The following is a 19903-nucleotide window of genomic DNA, read 5'->3' on the forward strand; positions in this document are numbered from 1 at the left end:
ATGACAAAAATGACAAAAATGACAAAAATGACAAAAATGACAAAAATGACAAAAATGACAAAAATGACAAAAATGACAAAAATGACAAAAATGACAAAAATGACAAAAATGACAAAAATGACAAAAATGACAAAAATGACAAAAATGACAAAAATGACAAAAATGACAAAAATGACAAAAATGACAAAAATGACAAAAATGACAAAAATGACAAAAATGACAAAAATGACAAAAATGACAAAAATGACAAAAATGACAAAAATGACAAAAATGACAAAAATGACAAAAATGACAAAAATGACAAAAATGACAAAAATGACAAAAATGACAAAAATGACAAAAATGACAAAATGACAAAAAATGACAAAATGACAAAAATGACAAAAATGACAAAAATGACAAAAATGACAAAAATGACAAAAATGACAAAAATGACAAAAATGACAAAATGACAAAAATGACAAAAATGACAAAAATGACAAAAATGACAAATGACAAAAATGACAAAAATGACAAAATGACAAAAATGACAAAAATGACAAAAATGACAAAAATGACAAAAATGACAAAAATGACAAAAATGACAAAAATGACAAAAATGACAAAAATGACAAAATGACAAAAATGACAAAATGACAAAAATGACAAAAATGACAAAAATGACAAAAATGACAAAAATGACAAAAATGACAAAAATGACAAAAATGACAAAAATGACAAAAATGACAAAAATGACAAAAATGACAAAATGACAAAAATGACAAAAATGACAAAAATGACAAAAATGACAAAAATGACAAAAATGACAAAAATGACAAAAATGACAAAAATGACAAAAATGACAAAAATGACAAAAATGACAAAAATGACAAAAATGACAAAAATGACAAAAATGACAAAAATGACAAAAATGACAAAAATGACAAAAATGACAAAAATGACAAAAATGACAAAAATGACAAAAATGACAAAAATGACAAAAATGACAAAAATGACAAAAGACAAAATGACAAAAATGACAAAAATGACAAAAATGACAAAAATGACAAAAATGACAAAAATGACAAAAATGACAAAAATGACAAAAATGACAAAAATGACAAAAATGACAAAAATGACAAAAATGACAAAAATGACAAAAATGACAAAAATGACAAAAATGACAAAAATGACAAAAATGACAAAAATGACAAAAATGACAAAAATGACAAAAATGACAAAATGACAAAATGACAAAGACAAAATGACAAAAATGACAAAAATGACAAAAATGACAAAAATGACAAAAATGACAAAATGACAAAAATGACAAAATGACAAAAATGACAAAAATGACAAAAATGACAAAAATGACAAAAATGACAAAAATGACAAAAATGACAAAAAATGACAAAAATGACAAAAATGACAAAAATGACAAAAATGACAAAAATGACAAAAATGACAAAAATGACAAAAATGACAAAAATGACAAAAATGACAAAAATGACAAAAATGACAAAAATGACAAAAATGACAAAAATGACAAAAATGACAAAAATGACAAAAATGACAAAATGACAAAAATGACAAAAATGACAAAAATGACAAAAATGACAAAAATGACAAAAATGACAAAAATGACAAAAATGACAAAAATGACAAAAATGACAAAAATGACAAAAATGACAAAAATGACAAAAATGACAAAAATGACAAAAATGACAAAAATGACAAAATGACAAAAATGACAAAAATGACAAAAATGACAAAAATGACAAAAATGACAAAAATGACAAAAATGACAAAATGACAAAAATGACAAAAATGACAAAAATGACAAAATGACAAAAATGACAAAAATGACAAAAATGACAAAAATGACAAAAATGACAAAAATGACAAAAATGACAAAAATGACAAAAATGACAAAAATGACAAAAATGACAAAAATGACAAAAATGACAAAATGACAAAAATGACAAAAATGACAAAAATGACAAAAATGACAAAAATGACAAAAATGACAAAAATGACAAAAATGACAAAAATGACAAAAATGACAAAAATGACAAAAATGACAAAAATGACAAAATGACAAAAATGACAAAAATGACAAAAATGACAAAAATGACAAAATGACAAAAATGACAAAAATGACAAAAATGACAAAAATGACAAAAATGACAAAAATGACAAAAATGACAAAAATGACAAAAATGACAAAATGACAAAAATGACAAAAATGACAAAAATGACAAAAATGACAAAATGACAAAAATGACAAAAATGACAAAAATGACAAAAATGACAAAAATGACAAAAATGACAAAAATGACAAAATGACAAAAATGACAAAAATGACAAAAATGACAAAAATGACAAAAATGACAAAAATGACAAAAATGACAAAATGACAAAAATGACAAAAATGACAAAAATGACAAAAATGACAAAAATGACAAAAATGACAAAAATGACAAAAATGACAAAAATGACAAAAATGACAAAAATGACAAAAATGACAAAAATGACAAAAATGACAAAAATGACAAAAATGACAAAAATGACAAAAATGACAAAAATGACAAAAATGACAAAAATGACAAAATGACAAAAATGACAAAAATGACAAAATGACAAAAATGACAAAAATGACAAAAATGACAAAAATGACAAAAATGACAAAAATGACAAAAATGACAAAATGACAAAAATGACAAAAATGACAAAAATGACAAAATGACAAAAATGACAAAAATGACAAAAATGACAAAAATGACAAAATGACAAAAATGACAAAAATGACAAAAATGACAAAAATGACAAAAATGACAAAAATGACAAAAATGACAAAATGACAAAAATGACAAAAATGACAAAAATGACAAAAATGACAAAAATGACAAAAATGACAAAAATGACAAAAATGACAAAAATGACAAAAATGACAAAAATGACAAAAATGACAAAAATGACAAAAATGACAAATGACAAAAATGACAAAAATGACAAAATGACAAAAATGACAAAAATGACAAAAATGACAAAAATGACAAAAATGACAAAAATGACAAAAATGACAAAAATGACAAAATGACAAAAATGACAAAAATGACAAAAATGACAAAAATGACAAAAATGACAAAAATGACAAAAATGACAAAAATGACAAAAATGACAAAAATGACAAAAATGACAAAAATGACAAAAATGACAAAAATGACAAAAATGACAAAAATGACAAAAATGACAAAAATGACAAAAATGACAAAAATGACAAAAATGACAAAAATGACAAAAATGACAAAATGACAAAAATGACAAAAATGACAAAAATGACAAAATGACAAAAATGACAAAAATGACAAAAATGACAAAAATGACAAAAATGACAAAATGACAAAAATGACAAAAATGACAAAAATGACAAAAATGACAAAAATGACAAAAATGACAAAAATGACAAAAATGACAAAAATGACAAAAATGACAAAATGACAAAAATGACAAAAATGACAAAAATGACAAAAATGACAAAAATGACAAAAATGACAAAAATGACAAAAATGACAAAAATGACAAAAATGACAAAAATGACAAAAATGACAAAAATGACAAAAATGACAAAAATGACAAAAATGACAAAAATGACAAAAATGACAAAAATGACAAAAATGACAAAAATGACAAAAATGACAAAAATGACAAAAATGACAAAAATGACAAAAATGACAAAAATGACAAAAATGACAAAAATGACAAAAATGACAAAAATGACAAAAATGACAAAAATGACAAAAATGACAAAAATGACAAAAATGACAAAAATGACAAAAATGACAAAATGACAAAAATGACAAAAATGACAAAAATGACAAAAATGACAAAAATGACAAAATGACAAAAATGACAAAAATGACAAAAATGACAAAATGACAAAAATGACAAAAATGACAAAATGACAAAAATGACAAAAATGACAAAAATGACAAAATGACAAAAATGACAAAAATGACAAAAATGACAAAAATGACAAAAATGACAAAAATGACAAAAATGACAAAATGACAAAAATGACAAAAATGACAAAAATGACAAAATGACAAAAATGACAAAAATGACAAAAATGACAAAAATGACAAAAATGACAAAAATGACAAAAATGACAAAATGACAAAAATGACAAAAATGACAAAAATGACAAAAATGACAAAAATGACAAAAATGACAAAAATGACAAAAATGACAAAATGACAAAAATGACAAAAATGACAAAAATGACAAAAATGACAAAAATGACAAAATGACAAAAATGACAAAAATGACAAAAATGACAAAAATGACAAAAATGACAAAATGACAAAATGACAAAAATGACAAAAATGACAAAAATGACAAAATGACAAAAATGACAAAAATGACAAAAATGACAAAAATGACAAAATGACAAAATGACAAAAATGACAAAAATGACAAAAATGACAAAAATGACAAAAATGACAAAAATGACAAAAATGACAAAAATGACAAAAATGACAAAAATGACAAAAATGACAAAAATGACAAAAATGACAAAAATGACAAAAATGACAAAAATGACAAAAATGACAAAAATGACAAAATGACAAAAATGACAAAAATGACAAAAATGACAAAAATGACAAAAATGACAAAAATGACAAAAATGACAAAAATGACAAAAATGACAAAATGACAAAAATGACAAAAATGACAAAAATGACAAAAATGACAAAAATGACAAAAATGACAAAAATGACAAAAATGACAAAATGACAAAATGACAAAAATGACAAAAATGACAAAATGACAAAAATGACAAAAATGACAAAAATGACAAAATGACAAAAATGACAAAAATGACAAAAATGACAAAAATGACAAAAATGACAAAAATGACAAAAATGACAAAAATGACAAAAATGACAAAATGACAAAAATGACAAAAATGACAAAATGACAAAAATGACAAAAATGACAAAAATGACAAAAATGACAAAAATGACAAAAATGACAAAAATGACAAAAATGACAAAAATGACAAAAATGACAAAATGACAAAAATGACAAAAATGACAAAAATGACAAAAATGAAAAATCGCTATCCAAAAATGACAAAAATGACCAAAAATGACAAAAATGCCAAAAAATGACAATAAAAATGACAAAAATGACAAAAATGACAAAAATGACAAAAATGACAAAAATGACAAAAAATGACAAAAATGACAAAAATGACAAAAATGACAAAAATGACAAAAATGACAAAAATGACAAAAAATGACAAAAATGACAAAAATGACAAAAATGACAAAAATGACAAAAATGACAAAAATGACAAAAATGACAAAAAATGACAAAAAATGACAAAAATGACAAAAATGACAAAAATGACAAAAATGACAAAAATGACAAAAAATGACAAAAATGACAAAAATGACAAAAATGACAAAAATGACAAAAAATGACAAAAATGACAAAAATGACAAAAATGACAAAAATGACAAAAATGACAAAAATGACAAAAATGACAAAAATGACAAAAATGACAAAAATGACAAAAATGACAAAAATGACAAAAATGACAAAAATGACAAAAATGACAAAAATGACAAAAATGACAAAAATGACAAAAATGACAAAATGACAAAAATGACAAAAATGACAAAAATGACAAAAATGACAAAAATGACAAAAAATGACAAAAATGACAAAAATGACAAAAATGACAAAAGAAATGACAAAAATGACAAAAAATGACAAAAATGACAAAAATGACAAAAAATGACAAAAATGACAAAAATGACAAAATGACAAAATGACAAAAATGACAAAAATGACAAAAATGACAAAAAATGACAAAAATGACAAAAATGACAAAAATGACAAAAATGACAAAAATGACAAAAATGACAAAAATGACAAAAATGACAAAAATGACAAAAAATGACAAAAATGACAAAAATGACAAAAATGACAAAAATGACAAAAATGACAAAAATGACAAAAATGACAAAAATGACAAAAATGACAAAAATGACAAAAATGACAAAAATGACAAAAATGACAAAAATGACAAAAATGACAAAAATGACAAAAATGACAAAAATGACAAAAATGACAAAAATGACAAAAATGACAAAAATGACAAAAATGACAAAAATGACAAAAATGACAAAAATGACAAAAATGACAAAAATGACAAAAATGACAAAAATGACAAAAATGACAAAAATGACAAAAATGACAAAAATGACAAAAATGACAAAAATGACAAAAATGACAAAAATGACAAAAATGACAAAAATGACAAAAATGACAAAAATGACAAAAATGACAAAAATGACAAAAATGACAAAAATGACAAAAATGACAAAAATGACAAAAATGACAAAAATGACAAAAATGACAAAAATGACAAAAATGACAAAAATGACAAAAATGACAAAAATGACAAAAATGACAAAAATGACAAAAATGACAAAAATGACAAAAATGACAAAAATGACAAAAATGACAAAAATGACAAAAATGACAAAAATGACAAAAATGACAAAAATGACAAAAATGACAAAAATGACAAAAATGACAAAAATGACAAAAATGACAAAAATGACAAAAATGACAAAAATGACAAAAATGACAAAAATGACAAAAATGACAAAAATGACAAAAATGACAAAAATGACAAAAAAGACAAAAATGACAAAAATGACAAAAATGACAAAAATGACAAAAATGACAAAAATGACAAAAATGACAAAAATGACAAAAATGACAAAAATGACAAAAATTATAAAAGTGGCAAAATGGCGAAAATGAATAAAAATTTTGAAAAAAATTCTAAATGACACAAAAAGAAAAAAATTTCAAAAAATACAAAAAATTTAAAGAAAGACAAAATGACAAATCTACAAAATGACATAAATGTTAACATTTATTAAATTTGCCATCTTTCTCTTTTTTGTCAATTTTGTTTTTTTTTTTGTTTTTTTTTGTCGAATAAGTTAGTTTTTTTCCATGTGGTCAATTTTGTTATTCCTGTCACTTTTGTGAATTTCTTTAAATAAAATGTTTTGTCCAATTGGCATTTCACGTTATTTTACACATGTTTAAAAAAAAATTCTTTCAACTTTGGAGATTTAGTCACTTTTACCAATTTATTTAAATTTGGCTTCTACACCTTGTATCGTCAAATTAAAAATCCGCTTCTTAAATAGTGATTTTCGATCAGAAATTTGCCACTTTTGTCATATTAATGAATTGTAATATTATTATCATTTTTTCAATTTTGTCCATTTTTTAAAATGGTCTATTTTCTTAATTTTGACTTCTTTGAAGTTTCGATTGTTTTTCATAATTCTATTAATTTCAGTTAACTTTGTCATATAAATTTTTCACTTAACATTTCGTTAATTTTGTCAATATTGTCAGTTTTTTTATATTTGTTTATATTTTCAATTTATTTAATATTGTCTTTATGTCAATTTCGTAAAATGTATCAAGTTGAAATTTTTTTTTTTTGAAAATTGTTCTAATTTTGTCAATTTTCAAATTTTTGTCAATGATCCAATGGGTTCAAATTTTTGTTAAATTGGATAATTTTAACAAATTAGCATGGATTTTTTCCAAAGTGATTAAATTGAAATAAAATTGATTTGATTGATCAGATTGACGCTGTAAACAAAATTCACAACATTATAATATAAAAAAAAAATCAAAAAAAAATGACACAAATGACAACAATGGGGAAATAACCAAAAACAAAAAATGGCTAAAATTACAAAAACTTACAAAAATGATTAAAAATGACTAAAACGAAAAAATTGACAAAATTTTTAAAAAATGTCAAAATTTACCCAAATTGAAAAAAGACAAATTTGACTAAATTGAAAAATAAATTACAAAAGGGACCAAATTGACAAAATATATAAATTTCACAAACTAAACAAATAGACAAAATTGAAAAAAATGTTAAAAATTTTCATAACAATAGGTAACGCGATTCATTATTGGACCCCACTTTACCACATCGTATTTTACTCTATTGACTGTATTCTTACGCAATTATTTTTATCGAAGTCTCATGGAATGATTTTTTTTTCCTGAAGAGTCTAACTTGAATAAAATTGAGCAGTCGAAATTTTCTCAAAATAAATTAAAACGTAGAACAAACTTGTGTATAGGGCCGATTAAAAAATCATGTTTATAGGTTCCGCAAACGCGATCTTTGAAAAAAGTCCACTTCCAAAAGATTTGATTTTAAATAAATTTTAAGTACGAAAATTTTCACAAAATTCGTGAATTTTATAATTTTAAAATTTTTTTGGAGTAAATACTAAACGTAAAAAATGAAAAATGAATCAAATTATGTATTTTGGTCGCAAATTGTCCTGTAAAACGCAATGAGTAAATGACTGCCACCAAAATATAATCTTTGAACAGCCATAATTTTTTCGTTCTTAGTCCAATCGAGTTGCAGTCTTCATGTGAAATGTTAGGCCAAATTGAAATTTTAATAAAATTAACATAATAAGGCCATCGATTGGGTTAAAAAACCATTTAATGAAAAACCATTTTTTACGCTTCTTCAAAACACAATGTCTCAGAATCCCTTTCACACTTGAGATTCAGTGCAACCCTTTTCCGTTGTCAGATTCAGCTCAAATTTGGCATATAGCCTTCTGATGATTCTTTTCAACCATCCAAGTCTTTCAAGCAAGTGTTTTGATTCTAAAGTAGGTATTTATTGAAACGAATTTGAAAAATTACATAAAAAATATTCTAGATTGTAATTTTTATTAAGGATTAAACCGTGAATAGCTCTTCACACGATGATGCAAACAACATGCTTTGTTCAGCAAAGTTTAAGTGCATAAAAAATCCGCTTCTTTCAACGGCATTGGTATTAAAAATATTTTACGCTAGGTACACATTTTGGTCAGTTGGGTTGTTAAATTTTGAAAATTCTGATAAATATTCCATACTAGATGTTCACTTAACAGTTCCGAAGAAGTTAATTGAATTTTTTTATACTTTATCTATTTCTTTTCGTTTGAATCCTGACTTCTTTTTGCACATTCACTGAATAAAAAACCCTTTATTTCGTTAAAAAAGCTTTCAATCCGCACAAAACTTCCTTCAATAAACAGTTTAAAGCTCCCAAACTGCCTCATTTTTTTATACAATACTTAGCCCACATCCACCCCCACAATCACAAATCACACCGCAAATTACCACCACCAACCAGGAAATATTTGCGTAATTATACACGGCAACAAAAACACTAGCAGTACACCCACACTCGCATACGTGAGGCAAAAACTGACTTCCCACTGGGTAGGTAGCTACCTAAATCCGGGTTTTGGCGAAAAAGCGATCGAGCCAAAACTTTTCCCATAAAACCTTTTTGGAAGGTAGCTCGTAGGAATTCTCGTAGGATGGAAGATAGATGAATTCGACGACAACAGCCCCCGGAGGGAGACTTGCGTGTGTTTTAGATCACGTCTTTCATTTGGAGGTTTTTCCTCACCTGATGATGGTGAAGCTTGTTGTTTTTTGTTGTTCTCGGCTTCGTTTTCCACCTTCCTATTGATGCCGCAAGGTAACGAGAAAAATAATCCTTCAGGGTTTCGGGAAATATCTTCGGGTGGTTTGCTTCCAATTCGTTAAAAGGTGTAAAAATGATGTTATCTTGTGAACGTGCCCGTTGTCTGTCGATGACTGTTAACTTTGCGTTTGGGACGATGAGTGAGGAGTTTGGCTTCCGAAAAATGCCTTGCTTCAGTGGTGGTTTTTTTCATTTTCTTTCAAACGGACCTACATTCATCCGGTAGAAGGTTTTTGGCGGGGGTGAGGAACTGCCACCTAATACACCGAGTAAGGTGAAGGAAATTAAACAGCTAATAGCGACACGAGCTAATCCCCGGCTGTCGGCCCGCGTATGTGAACTCAAGCACATATCCTTCGTAAGTCGACGGCCGAAGGCTGATGGAATACAAGTCACCAAATTTGTATAATGGTTCAAAGTTTTCCCCGAAATAGGTTCAACAGTTGTGCCACTGTTTGTGTAGGAATGGCATGGGAAAGAATATGACAATGGTGAAAAATCTTCTCCGCTTCCTGTTGGAATTTTTCTTCCATTCCAGAGCTGGCAGAAGTGGTTCTTATTGAAAAACATTTGAATAAACAATAATTTTTTCAGATGGGTTACCAAAATACTCAAACATATCCTCATCATAACGCTTGAAAAAATTAATAATGGTTCAGCTCCCAAAATAGTCCAGTAGTAAGAAGTACCTCCTGGCAACACTGCCCCCCCGGAAAGAACAACCAAAAGGTGACGACAGGATAAAGAGTGAATTTAACGCTTCACTAATTCCGAATGTAGGCACTAACGAAGGCTAAGGTAGAACTTTTGAGCATGGTGTACCTCTTCATGTTCCTTCATATGACGGCACCAATTCTTCGAGCCGCGGAACTGGCAGGAAACGGAAAGTAGAAAAACCTGCCACTATTCGCCGCGTGCCGTTCGTTGTGTCAGGTCAAACGGTTGGAAAATTATACGCGACCCCATTCTCACATACTCTGGCTGCGGGACTCTGCGGAAGCATCTTCACCGTTGAGAAAATGACTGAGGACGGGGCTGGGGGTCGAAAAAGACGCGGCAGTACGTGTTCCAATAAAAGTTACCAATATCTCTGCCTGGGTTCATAATAAGTACGTACTGTAGACATCGCCCAGGTGTTTCTTGCTTTTTTCCCCGAAGGTAAGGGTGAGCGGGATCAGCTTTGTTCTGGAAAGCGTGACAAAGTCGGAAAACGAACCTACATGTTACTTGTGTTTTTTTTTCTCAGTTCATATCCTTATCGAGGGGGTTGTCGGAATGTTCGAGGTCATGTCGAAGCAATGAAAAACATACCTATACTCGATATTGAATTTCACCCTGACGACGACGACGATATGTGACTGGCATTTTCCGGGTGTTGCGTGCGGGAAATTAGAAAATTTCGGTAGCACTTAATAAAAGTTTTCCTCGTCCGTCAAATTTGTAATGGGGAGGCATTTATAGGCCGTTCGAGCGGAAATCAATTTAAAATGCTAGTATTTAATATTGAGTAAGAAAAACGTTCTGTTTCGATTGGGGTTAGAGTTTTATTAATTTTTGTTGAACATCTTTTATTGATTTCTTTTTTTGATTGTTTTTCATAAAATAATCGATGTTTCATCGGTTTGGACCAAAAAATATTAACACCTGATAAATAAGACATTCCAACATTATCAACTTTGCAATCACTCTTAAAAAAAATTAAACAAACTCTTGCTTTTAAAAAACTAGATTCTCAAAAGAAATATGGACTGAAAATTTTAAACACATTTATTGATCAGTTTTTGCGTGTCTGAAAGCTGATATTAAAGAAACCTATTATATTGGATGAATAATTAACTCTTTTCACGAAGCATTGATTCTTAAGACGATAGAGCTAGTAAAACAAAAATTGTACCACTATGTGTTTAGCTTGTAAAAATATGAATGATTTAAAATCATCGAAAATTTCTTCTACAATCTGTTTAAAATGGCTCAACGGGTAAAACAAGCATAAAATTACTTTAAGTGGATCAAGAACAGTAACACTTATTTTGTTTTAACAAGAATCAAGGTTATTTCTTAACATATATTGTGTAAAAGTGATCAATAATGCTTCTTCGAACTACATGTATAGATAACAGCATTTTTAGTCGTTTTCTAAAATTCCAGAGGTGTTAAATGGGTTTTAAAGAGATTTTCTTCTAGCACGTAAGAATTTAACATTTGAGTTTTAATGCCTTATCACACAGCTTTTTTTTTATCAACATGACGTAAAATGATGAAACAAACGTGACGAATGCCTCCTGTGGAGTTTAAATCCCTTAAAAATAATTAAACAAACGTGCTTAGATAATTTTGAAACAGAAAAAAAACAAGTAGGAATTTCAAAACATTAATTTTTTTTACTAAACCACCTTTTTCCAGTTTCAAGTTGACAGCACTAAATCAGGCGAAACTGTAGGGTTAAGTAGTATAATCCCCATTTCCTGTTTTCATCATATCTTTTAGGAAAAATTTACCCTGATAAACCCCATTTCTCGCTAATAAATCACCAGAAGCTTAGTTTTAAGATTTCAAACAACCTTTGTTCAGCGAATGAATTTATCGCTAATTCTATTAAAATTTCATAACCACAGAGGCTTGAAAACAAGACTTTCAGTTTTTTTACAGTTGATATTTTTACACACCTCAATTTTTTTTCCTGAATTAAAAAATCTGAAAGACCGACTCATGGCTACATTTCTATATGAGATAGTTCAACTAACACAAAAAGTAAATATTGAAAACATTTTAACTCCTATAGACGGGGTAATATTTTATGTTTCATCTCTTCTACTCAACTTAAGATCTGTTTTTTTTATCGAAAAAATCGATCCAGAATGGTGATAACTCTTCAAACATACTGCAAAAAAAACCAAATGATTTTTTTCCTCTAAAAATATTTCCACTTTCAGTTTTCTCACTTCTTAAGCTTAAGCACTTTTAAAATCATGTTAAACATCGTTTTTTAGTTTGTTAGTTAAAAAAGTGTTTTAATCGGTTTAAAGTGTCGTTTCATTTATTTTTTTCCAATCCATTGCATAACACGTAAATTGATGTTTTTTCATCTAAGCTTCCGCTAATTTATACAGAACTGAACAGAGACAAAACAACAGAAAATTAGACTAAAGATAGATCTTAAATGGCCCGGAGTTATTTTAGGTCAAGATGCTATGACCCATCTTTGATAATTCCGATTAAGAATATCTATGTTTAAAAATTGAGACATTTGCCGAGCTTTTTTTTCGTATACTGATATTTTAATCGTAAATTTTGCTATGATATTTGTGTTTAAATCGTCAATCAAAAAATTATCGAATTTTCATGTTCATTTATCGTCGCTTAACTTGTTGCAACTCAAGTTAGGATTTTCATAGAGAGCTCTCAAATAAAAAAAATCGGTTAAACATCAACTTGATATGCCATTGGATTAAGCGACTTTATAAAATAATTATTTTTCAAAATTAATGTTTATACTTGGTAATAGTCGTTAACTTTTTTTATCCCCATTTAACCTAACATACTCATGCCTGCTAATGAACTGAAAGCATTCTGTTGGCAACTGGGAGCACTGCCAACTTTGAAGCGGCGCGACATTTTCGACGCCAAATACTAAACTGCAGTTCAGCGGCCAGCCGCGACGCTTTCCCGTTTGACAGCTACGAGTTCCGGGAAAAAACTTACACCACCCATTCAAGAAGAGTCAAACAGATAGCTTTATTTCTATTCTTCGTGATTAAAACTATATCTACCTATTTAAACTACAATTGAAAAAAACTACCTAACCTAAGCTAAAACTATTGCCGAACCAAGTGCAGTGAAACAAACGAACGATAACCAGACAGTGGCACGTAAACAGGTTTGTGAATCCTGCCCTACACGAAATGTTGTGTTGTGCTAACCTCAATTTTTCTACGCATCACTAGCTAGTTTTCAGTGAGACCTTTTCGGATTCATCCGGCCCAGTGTAGAGCATAGTACTGTGCTAAACAACAACGTGTTCCATCCAGCGCTTTCTAGCTCGACTATTGTTCCGGCTCTTCCAGCCTAGTTCATAGAACTTAGCCTTCTCAAGCCGCATCCGAGTAACAGGTTAAATAGAATGTCGCTACATGCTAAACGATCATGCTAACCTTTATCCTTCTCAGCAGCTCGTGAATCGTTTCGGCTCATCCAGCCAAGTTTATCGAACTTAGCCTTCTCAAGCCGCGTCCGAGTAACAGCTCGTGAATAGTTCCGGCTCCTCCAGCCAAGTTCCGAGAACTTTGCTCTATCAAGCCGTGTAACACTATCAGGTTAGCAATTCCCGCTGCATGCAAAAACGGTTCATGCTAACGCTTTCTTTCATTAGCAGCCTTGGTCAGCTTTGCCTAGAATCGTTCCGGTTGTAGGGAAATCGACTCGAAACACTGATTTTGTAAGTCAAATTACTATAAAACTAAAATTATGTCATCTTACCAAAACTCAATAAATTACAGCTTGAAGCTGCTTTGCTATCAAGACCGGTGTCTTTTTCCCCTCCTCCCCTACATACAACTCGGAACATTCTTCAAGAAAATCATCATCCATCGCGGGAGATGGCAACTGCGAACGACGATGCACCATCTCCAGCGACACCCAATGATGGAGTTTCCAACTGCGTGGCGTGTAATCTCCCTGATTCGGCAGGGAACATGGTGCAGTGCGACGTATGCGATGATTGGTACCATCTAACCTGTGCAGGAGTTACACCATCCATTGAGTTCCGCCCTTGGTCCTGTCCAAAATGCCAGCCAGCGCTCAGCATTCACAGCAGTGCGACAGCTTCCAGTAAACGTTCCCGAAAGGTTCAGCTACAGCTGGAGCAATTGGAGGAAAACCGTAACTTAGAGCTTAAGGCTCTACAGATCCGCTTGGAAGCAATCGAAGCCCAGAAACGACTGGTCGATGCGAAGTACAAACTTTTGCAATCCACCGTCAACGATGTGGATGAAACGAACAACACTCAGAGCCGGGTGAGCAGGAGGATTAGTCGTCAGCTTACGACTGATTGGTTGGAAAGCATATCCGATGTCGTTGTAACTCCCGAACGTGCTCCAACCAATGATGCAACTTTTCCGACGGTCCCTACAGGCCAGCTGAACGGTCCAACTTCTAACACACCTCCGACTAGTTCAAACCAACCTATCGCTGGTTCAACTTTCCCCACAACCAGTGGTCGGAGCATCAGTGATACTCATCTACCGACCTGGTTGGTCGTTCCGGATTCAGCATCTACCCAAATTTTTCCCGCTGTTTCGGAAGCCAACTTGGGTCAACGGATGCAGCAGTTGTCAACCGACAACCATGGTGGAAAGAGAAGGTCAGCAGTCCAATTTGCCGATAAGATAGCCACGGTAGGAGCTCCCGAACAACAATATCATCGAAATCCAGCCGGTTTCTTTCCCCATGGCGAGCAGGTTACACCAATTCCACGTGCGCCATCCCAGGACCGTGCGCCTGTGCCTCACCCCCCTCAAGACAAGTATAAAAGAAACCAACGTCAAGGTAAGACCGTTCCTAATTCTTTTCGCCTAAATTCCGATCAATGTAATGAGCCCCATGAGTCCCTGATATCACAGTTGGGACATTGCCCCCCAAGCGAGTACGCAAATATCACCCAACATATGAATAGTTTTTCGCCTACCCCATCTCAACTAGCAGCACGTCAGGTTATCGCCCGGGATCTCCCTATCTTTTCAGGGGACCCGGAAGATTGGCCAGTATTTATTAGCCATTATACTACCTCCACTTTAGCCTGTGGCTACAACCCGGTTGAAAATTTGACTCGTCTTCAACGTTGCCTCAAAGGAGTAGCACTTGAATCGGTGCGAAGCAGCTTACTTCTGCCCGATTTAGTGCCTGAGATAATTGACACGCTACGCTTTCGTTTTGGCCGACCTGACCTGATAATTAATGGCCTTTTACAAAAACTTTGGAATATTCCTGCCCCCAAAGCTGAAAAATTAGAATCCCTGATAGAATACGGCACAGCCGTTCAAAATTACTGCGCTCATCTGGAAGCATCTGATCAAAACGCCCATCTGTCAAATCCATCATTGCTCGCCGCGTTAGTGAACCGTTTGCCGGTCGATTACCAAATGCAGTGGTCAGCATATACAGACGACAACAGTGAAGTGAGCTTAAAAGAATTTGGTGAATTTATGAAAATGTTAATGAAACGAGCAAGCAAAGTTACTTCTTCGAAAATATGTGTTGTACCCAGTCGGCTTGAGGAACGGACTCGGCCAAAGCGAGGAGCTTTACACGCGCATACCGAGAGCAGTCACCCAGCCAGTAACCACAGAGAGAGGAGATGTAGCATGTGCAGCCGGAACCACCAACTGAAGGAATGCGACGAATTCAAAGCGCTCACCCTTGAAGGACGCAGGCGAGTCGTGGAGCAAGAAAGACTATGCCGCAATTGCCTGAATTTCCACGGCCACCGACCTTGTCGTTTGAGTGGATATTGCAATGTTAATGGTTGTACAGTCCGCCACCACCCTCTTCTCCATTCCATCGGGGGTCAGCAGATGCAGAATAATGCAGGCGAATCTTCAGTACGTTCAAACGATCATCAGTCCAACTCCAATGGTCGTGGACCATCCGCTTTCGAACCCAGTCCGCCCGCCGACATCCACGTGCATCGAAGTTTTCCTCAAGTTTGCCTGCTTCGCTTTGTGCCGGTCACATTACACGGTAAGGGAAATCTGAAAATTGACACTTTCGCTTTCCTGGATGATGGTTCATCACTCACGCTTATCGAAGAAAAACTGGTTGATGAACTCGGTTTGCAAGGACAACCACGAACACTCTGTTTGAAATGGACGGGCAATAAGACGAGAACGGAACATGGCTCCAAGGTGATTGAGCTTCAGATATCCGGAACCGATCAACGGCATCATAAACTACAAGATACTCGCACAGTCAAAGAATTAGCTCTTACCCCACAAACACTAGACTTTGGTACATTGTCGGCTTCATTTCGGCATCTACGAGGACTTCCGATAGCGAGCTACAGGAATGCAATTCCTCGTGTTTTGATAGGGGTTAACAACCTTCATTTGACCGTTCCGCTTCGTACAAAAGAAGGTCAGCCGCAAGACCCAATAGCTACTAAAACAAGGTTGGGATGGTGTGTCTACGGAGGAACAGGATATCAAGATACATCTTTGTACGTGCACCGTTGTAGTTGCTCTGGTGATGATGCATTGCACACTGCTGTTCGGAACTATTTTGCTTTAGAAGACGTGGGGATAACCGGGACAGCCATTCTAGAATCTGAGAACGATAAACGGGCCAAGAGAATCCTTGAAGAGCACACAAGTCGCCAAGGTGATAGATTCCAAACTGCCTTACTTTGGAAGTCCGATTATTATGAGTTTCCTGACAGCCGTTTTATGGCTGAAAAACGTTTCGAGTGTTTAGAACGTAAGCTTAAACGAAACCCAAAGATGATGGAAAACGTTACTAAGCAAATAGAAGAATACCAGATGAAAGGATATGCCCGTCTCGCCACCGAAGGTGAAATCAGAAACTCAGATCCTCGGAAAACCTGGTACCTACCACTCGGCGTTGTAGTAAACCCCAAAAAGCCGGAGAAGATTCGCATGGTGTGGGACGCAGCTGCTACGGTTAAAGGTGTCTCGTTGAACAGCATGCTTTTGAAAGGGCCAGATCAACTAACAACACTACCCTGGGTCCTCTTCCGTTTCCGACAATATGCTGTGGCAGTCTCTGGTGATATATCCGAGATGTTCCACCAAATCCGTATTCGTCCCGAAGATCAGCAAGCTCAGCGTTTTCTCTGGCGGACCAATCCAAATAAAGTTTTCGACGTTTTTGTTATGCAGGTGGCCACTTTCGGTTCAACTTGCTCCCCAGCATCTGCTCAATTCATAAAGAATAAGAACGCACGAGAGTTTGCGGATGTCTATCCTCGAGCTGTTGAAGGAATCATCGACTGCCATTACGTGGACGACTACGTCGATAGCTTTGGGACAGAGGAAGAAGCTCAACGAGTTGCTCGAGAAGTCAAGGCCATTCACGCGCGAGGAGGCTTCAACATTCGTGGTTGGAGATCCAATAGCGTGAAAATACTCCAAGGACTTGGAGAGGCAACAGATCCTAATCCCAAAGAACTAAACACACAGCACGGCATCATCGAGAGGGTTCTTGGAATGCACTGGCTTCCCAATGAAGATACTCTGGCATATTCCACCAACTTTCAGCCACAAATAAACGACATTATTTCAAACAGAATGCGGCCAACGAAACGACAAGTACTGAAGTGCTTAATGAGTGTATTCGACCCTCTCGGTCTTCTAGCGGCCTTTGTCGTTCAAGGCAAAATACTTCTCCAAGATATTTGGAGAGCCGGTACTCAATGGGATGAAGAAATCAACGACCAAGTATTCGAAAAATGGACAAGATGGATAGATCAGTTCCCACTTATAGCAGACCTCCAGGTTCCAAGATGCTACTATCTAGATGCTACTGAAACACTCTACAATAATCTTGAACTGCATATATTTGCCGATGCAAGCGAAGATGCTTACGCAGCCGTAGCGTATTTTCGTATTTCCATCAATAGCAAGGAATATAAGTGCACTTTAGTTGCGTCAAAGACGAAGGTAGCTCCTCTACGACATTGGTCGATTCCCCGGCTTGAACTCCAAGCTGCTGTATTAGCTGCGCGACTAGAAACGTTTATTAAAGAAGGCCATACATTGCAAATACATCGTACGGTATTTTGGTCGGATTCGAGTACAGTACTAGCCTGGATACGCTCGGACCATCGAAGATATTCGTCGTTTGTGGCATGTCGAGTATCTGAAATATTATCTACCACTTCTATCGCTGATTGGCGATGGATCTCAACGAAGATGAACGTTGCTGACCTGGCCACAAAATGGGGACAAGGTGGCCAACTGGATGTGGATGGTCCATGGTTCAACGGACCGGAATTCTTGAAAGAGGAAGAGGCAGAGTGGCCGCGTCCCAAGTCAATACAACCAACTGTAGAAGAACAAAAAATGTGTGGGGTCCATCAAAGCCTAGAAATTCCAGATCCGCTGGTTGATGTATCCAGATTTTCTAAGTGGGAGAGACTGACCAGAGCAATGGCCTACGTATTCCGATATTTCAACAACTGCAAGAAAACACGTTGCAAGATCAGTAGTTTGTATCCCACGCAATCCGAGTTGAGGCTTGCCGAAGATTACCTTTTCCGAATGGTTCAACGAGAAGCTTTTCCAGACGAAGTTCACCAACTACTGGCACAAATCAGCGAGCCGAATAAGAAACAGGTCACCGTAGGAAAAGGCAGCAAACTGTATAAGTTGTCACCTTACCTGGACGAGCACCAAGTTCTGCGAGTCGACGGGCGGATTGGAGCGGCGGTTAATGTGGACAACTGCATCAAGTATCCAGTGATTCTCGCGAAACAACACCGTGTCAGCGATTTGATCATCGATTTTTATCACCGTAAGTTCCATCACGCTAATTTCGAGACCGTGGTGAACGAATTACGTCAGGTTTACCATATCCCACAAATACGATCCCGTGTGAAGCAGATCGTGAAGCGTTGTCAGTACTGTAAAATCAACAACGCTCGACCTCAAATTCCAAGGATGGCTCCTTTACCAGCGGCGAGGTTAGCAACGTGCACACGACCATTCACTTTCGTTGGGTTGGATTTGTTTGGTCCACTCCAGGTTAAAGTGGGTAGGAGCTCGGTTAAACGCTGGATCGCGCTCTTCACCTGTTTAACAGTGCGCGCTGTCCACGTCGAAGTAGTATTCAACCTAAGTACGGAGTCGTGTATTATGGCGGTTCGGAGGTTTGTTGGTAGGCGAGGATCACCACTAGAATTCTATTCAGACAACGGCACCAACTTCCGGGGAGCCGATAACGTGCTGCAGCAACAAGTGTCCAACATCGAAGAAGGGCTGGCATCTACGTTCACCAATACTGCAACGAAATGGGTGTTTATACCACCCGGCACACCACACATGGGCGGCGCTTGGGAGCGCATGGTTCGTTCGGTGAAGAAGGCGATGGAGACGAGCGTGAGCGCGTGTCGAAAACTGAGCGATGAGGGTCTGTGGACTCTAGCAGTCGAGGCTGAAGGAATAGTGAATTCCAGACCGCTTACGTACCTCCCGATTGAGGCAGCGGAACAAGAAGCTCTTACTCCTAACCATCTGTTAATCGGAAGCTCCAACGGTATCAAGCAGCCGACTGTGGAGCAGGTAG

At 34.0% G+C, this 19903-nt stretch overlaps 2 protein-coding genes and 1 long non-coding RNA gene across 4 annotated transcripts in view; 2 read left to right on the top strand and 1 right to left on the bottom strand.

The window, feature by feature from the left end:
* Positions 1–9762, bottom strand: part of LOC129746965 (uncharacterized) — a 47119-nt gene extending 37357 nt beyond the window's left edge. The window contains exon 1 of the mRNA XM_055740940.1: positions 9533–9762. The gene's annotated coding sequence lies outside the window, so the exon portion shown is untranslated. The remainder of the gene's footprint in view (positions 1–9532) is intronic.
* Positions 9763–13194: 3432 nt separating this feature from the next.
* LOC129746970 (uncharacterized) lies at positions 13195–14045 on the top strand. 2 transcript variants are annotated; one of them, XR_008737426.1, is made up of 3 exons: positions 13195–13720; positions 13780–13923; positions 13983–14045. It is a non-coding gene; the product is annotated as an uncharacterized LOC129746970 (long non-coding RNA). The 2 variants fall into 2 exon arrangements; XR_008737425.1 differs by having other exon boundaries at positions 13195–13487; positions 13555–13720; positions 13780–14035.
* Positions 14046–14205: 160 nt separating this feature from the next.
* Positions 14206–19903, top strand: LOC129738374 (uncharacterized). Its single transcript, XM_055729556.1, has 2 exons — positions 14206–19802; positions 19885–19903. Exons 1-2 carry the CDS (start codon positions 14206–14208, stop codon positions 19901–19903), a joined length of 5616 nt encoding a protein of 1871 aa, XP_055585531.1.

This window comes from Uranotaenia lowii, chromosome 1, assembly GCF_029784155.1.
Source record: "Uranotaenia lowii strain MFRU-FL chromosome 1, ASM2978415v1, whole genome shotgun sequence".
Taxonomy (NCBI): Eukaryota; Metazoa; Arthropoda; class Insecta; order Diptera; family Culicidae; genus Uranotaenia; species Uranotaenia lowii.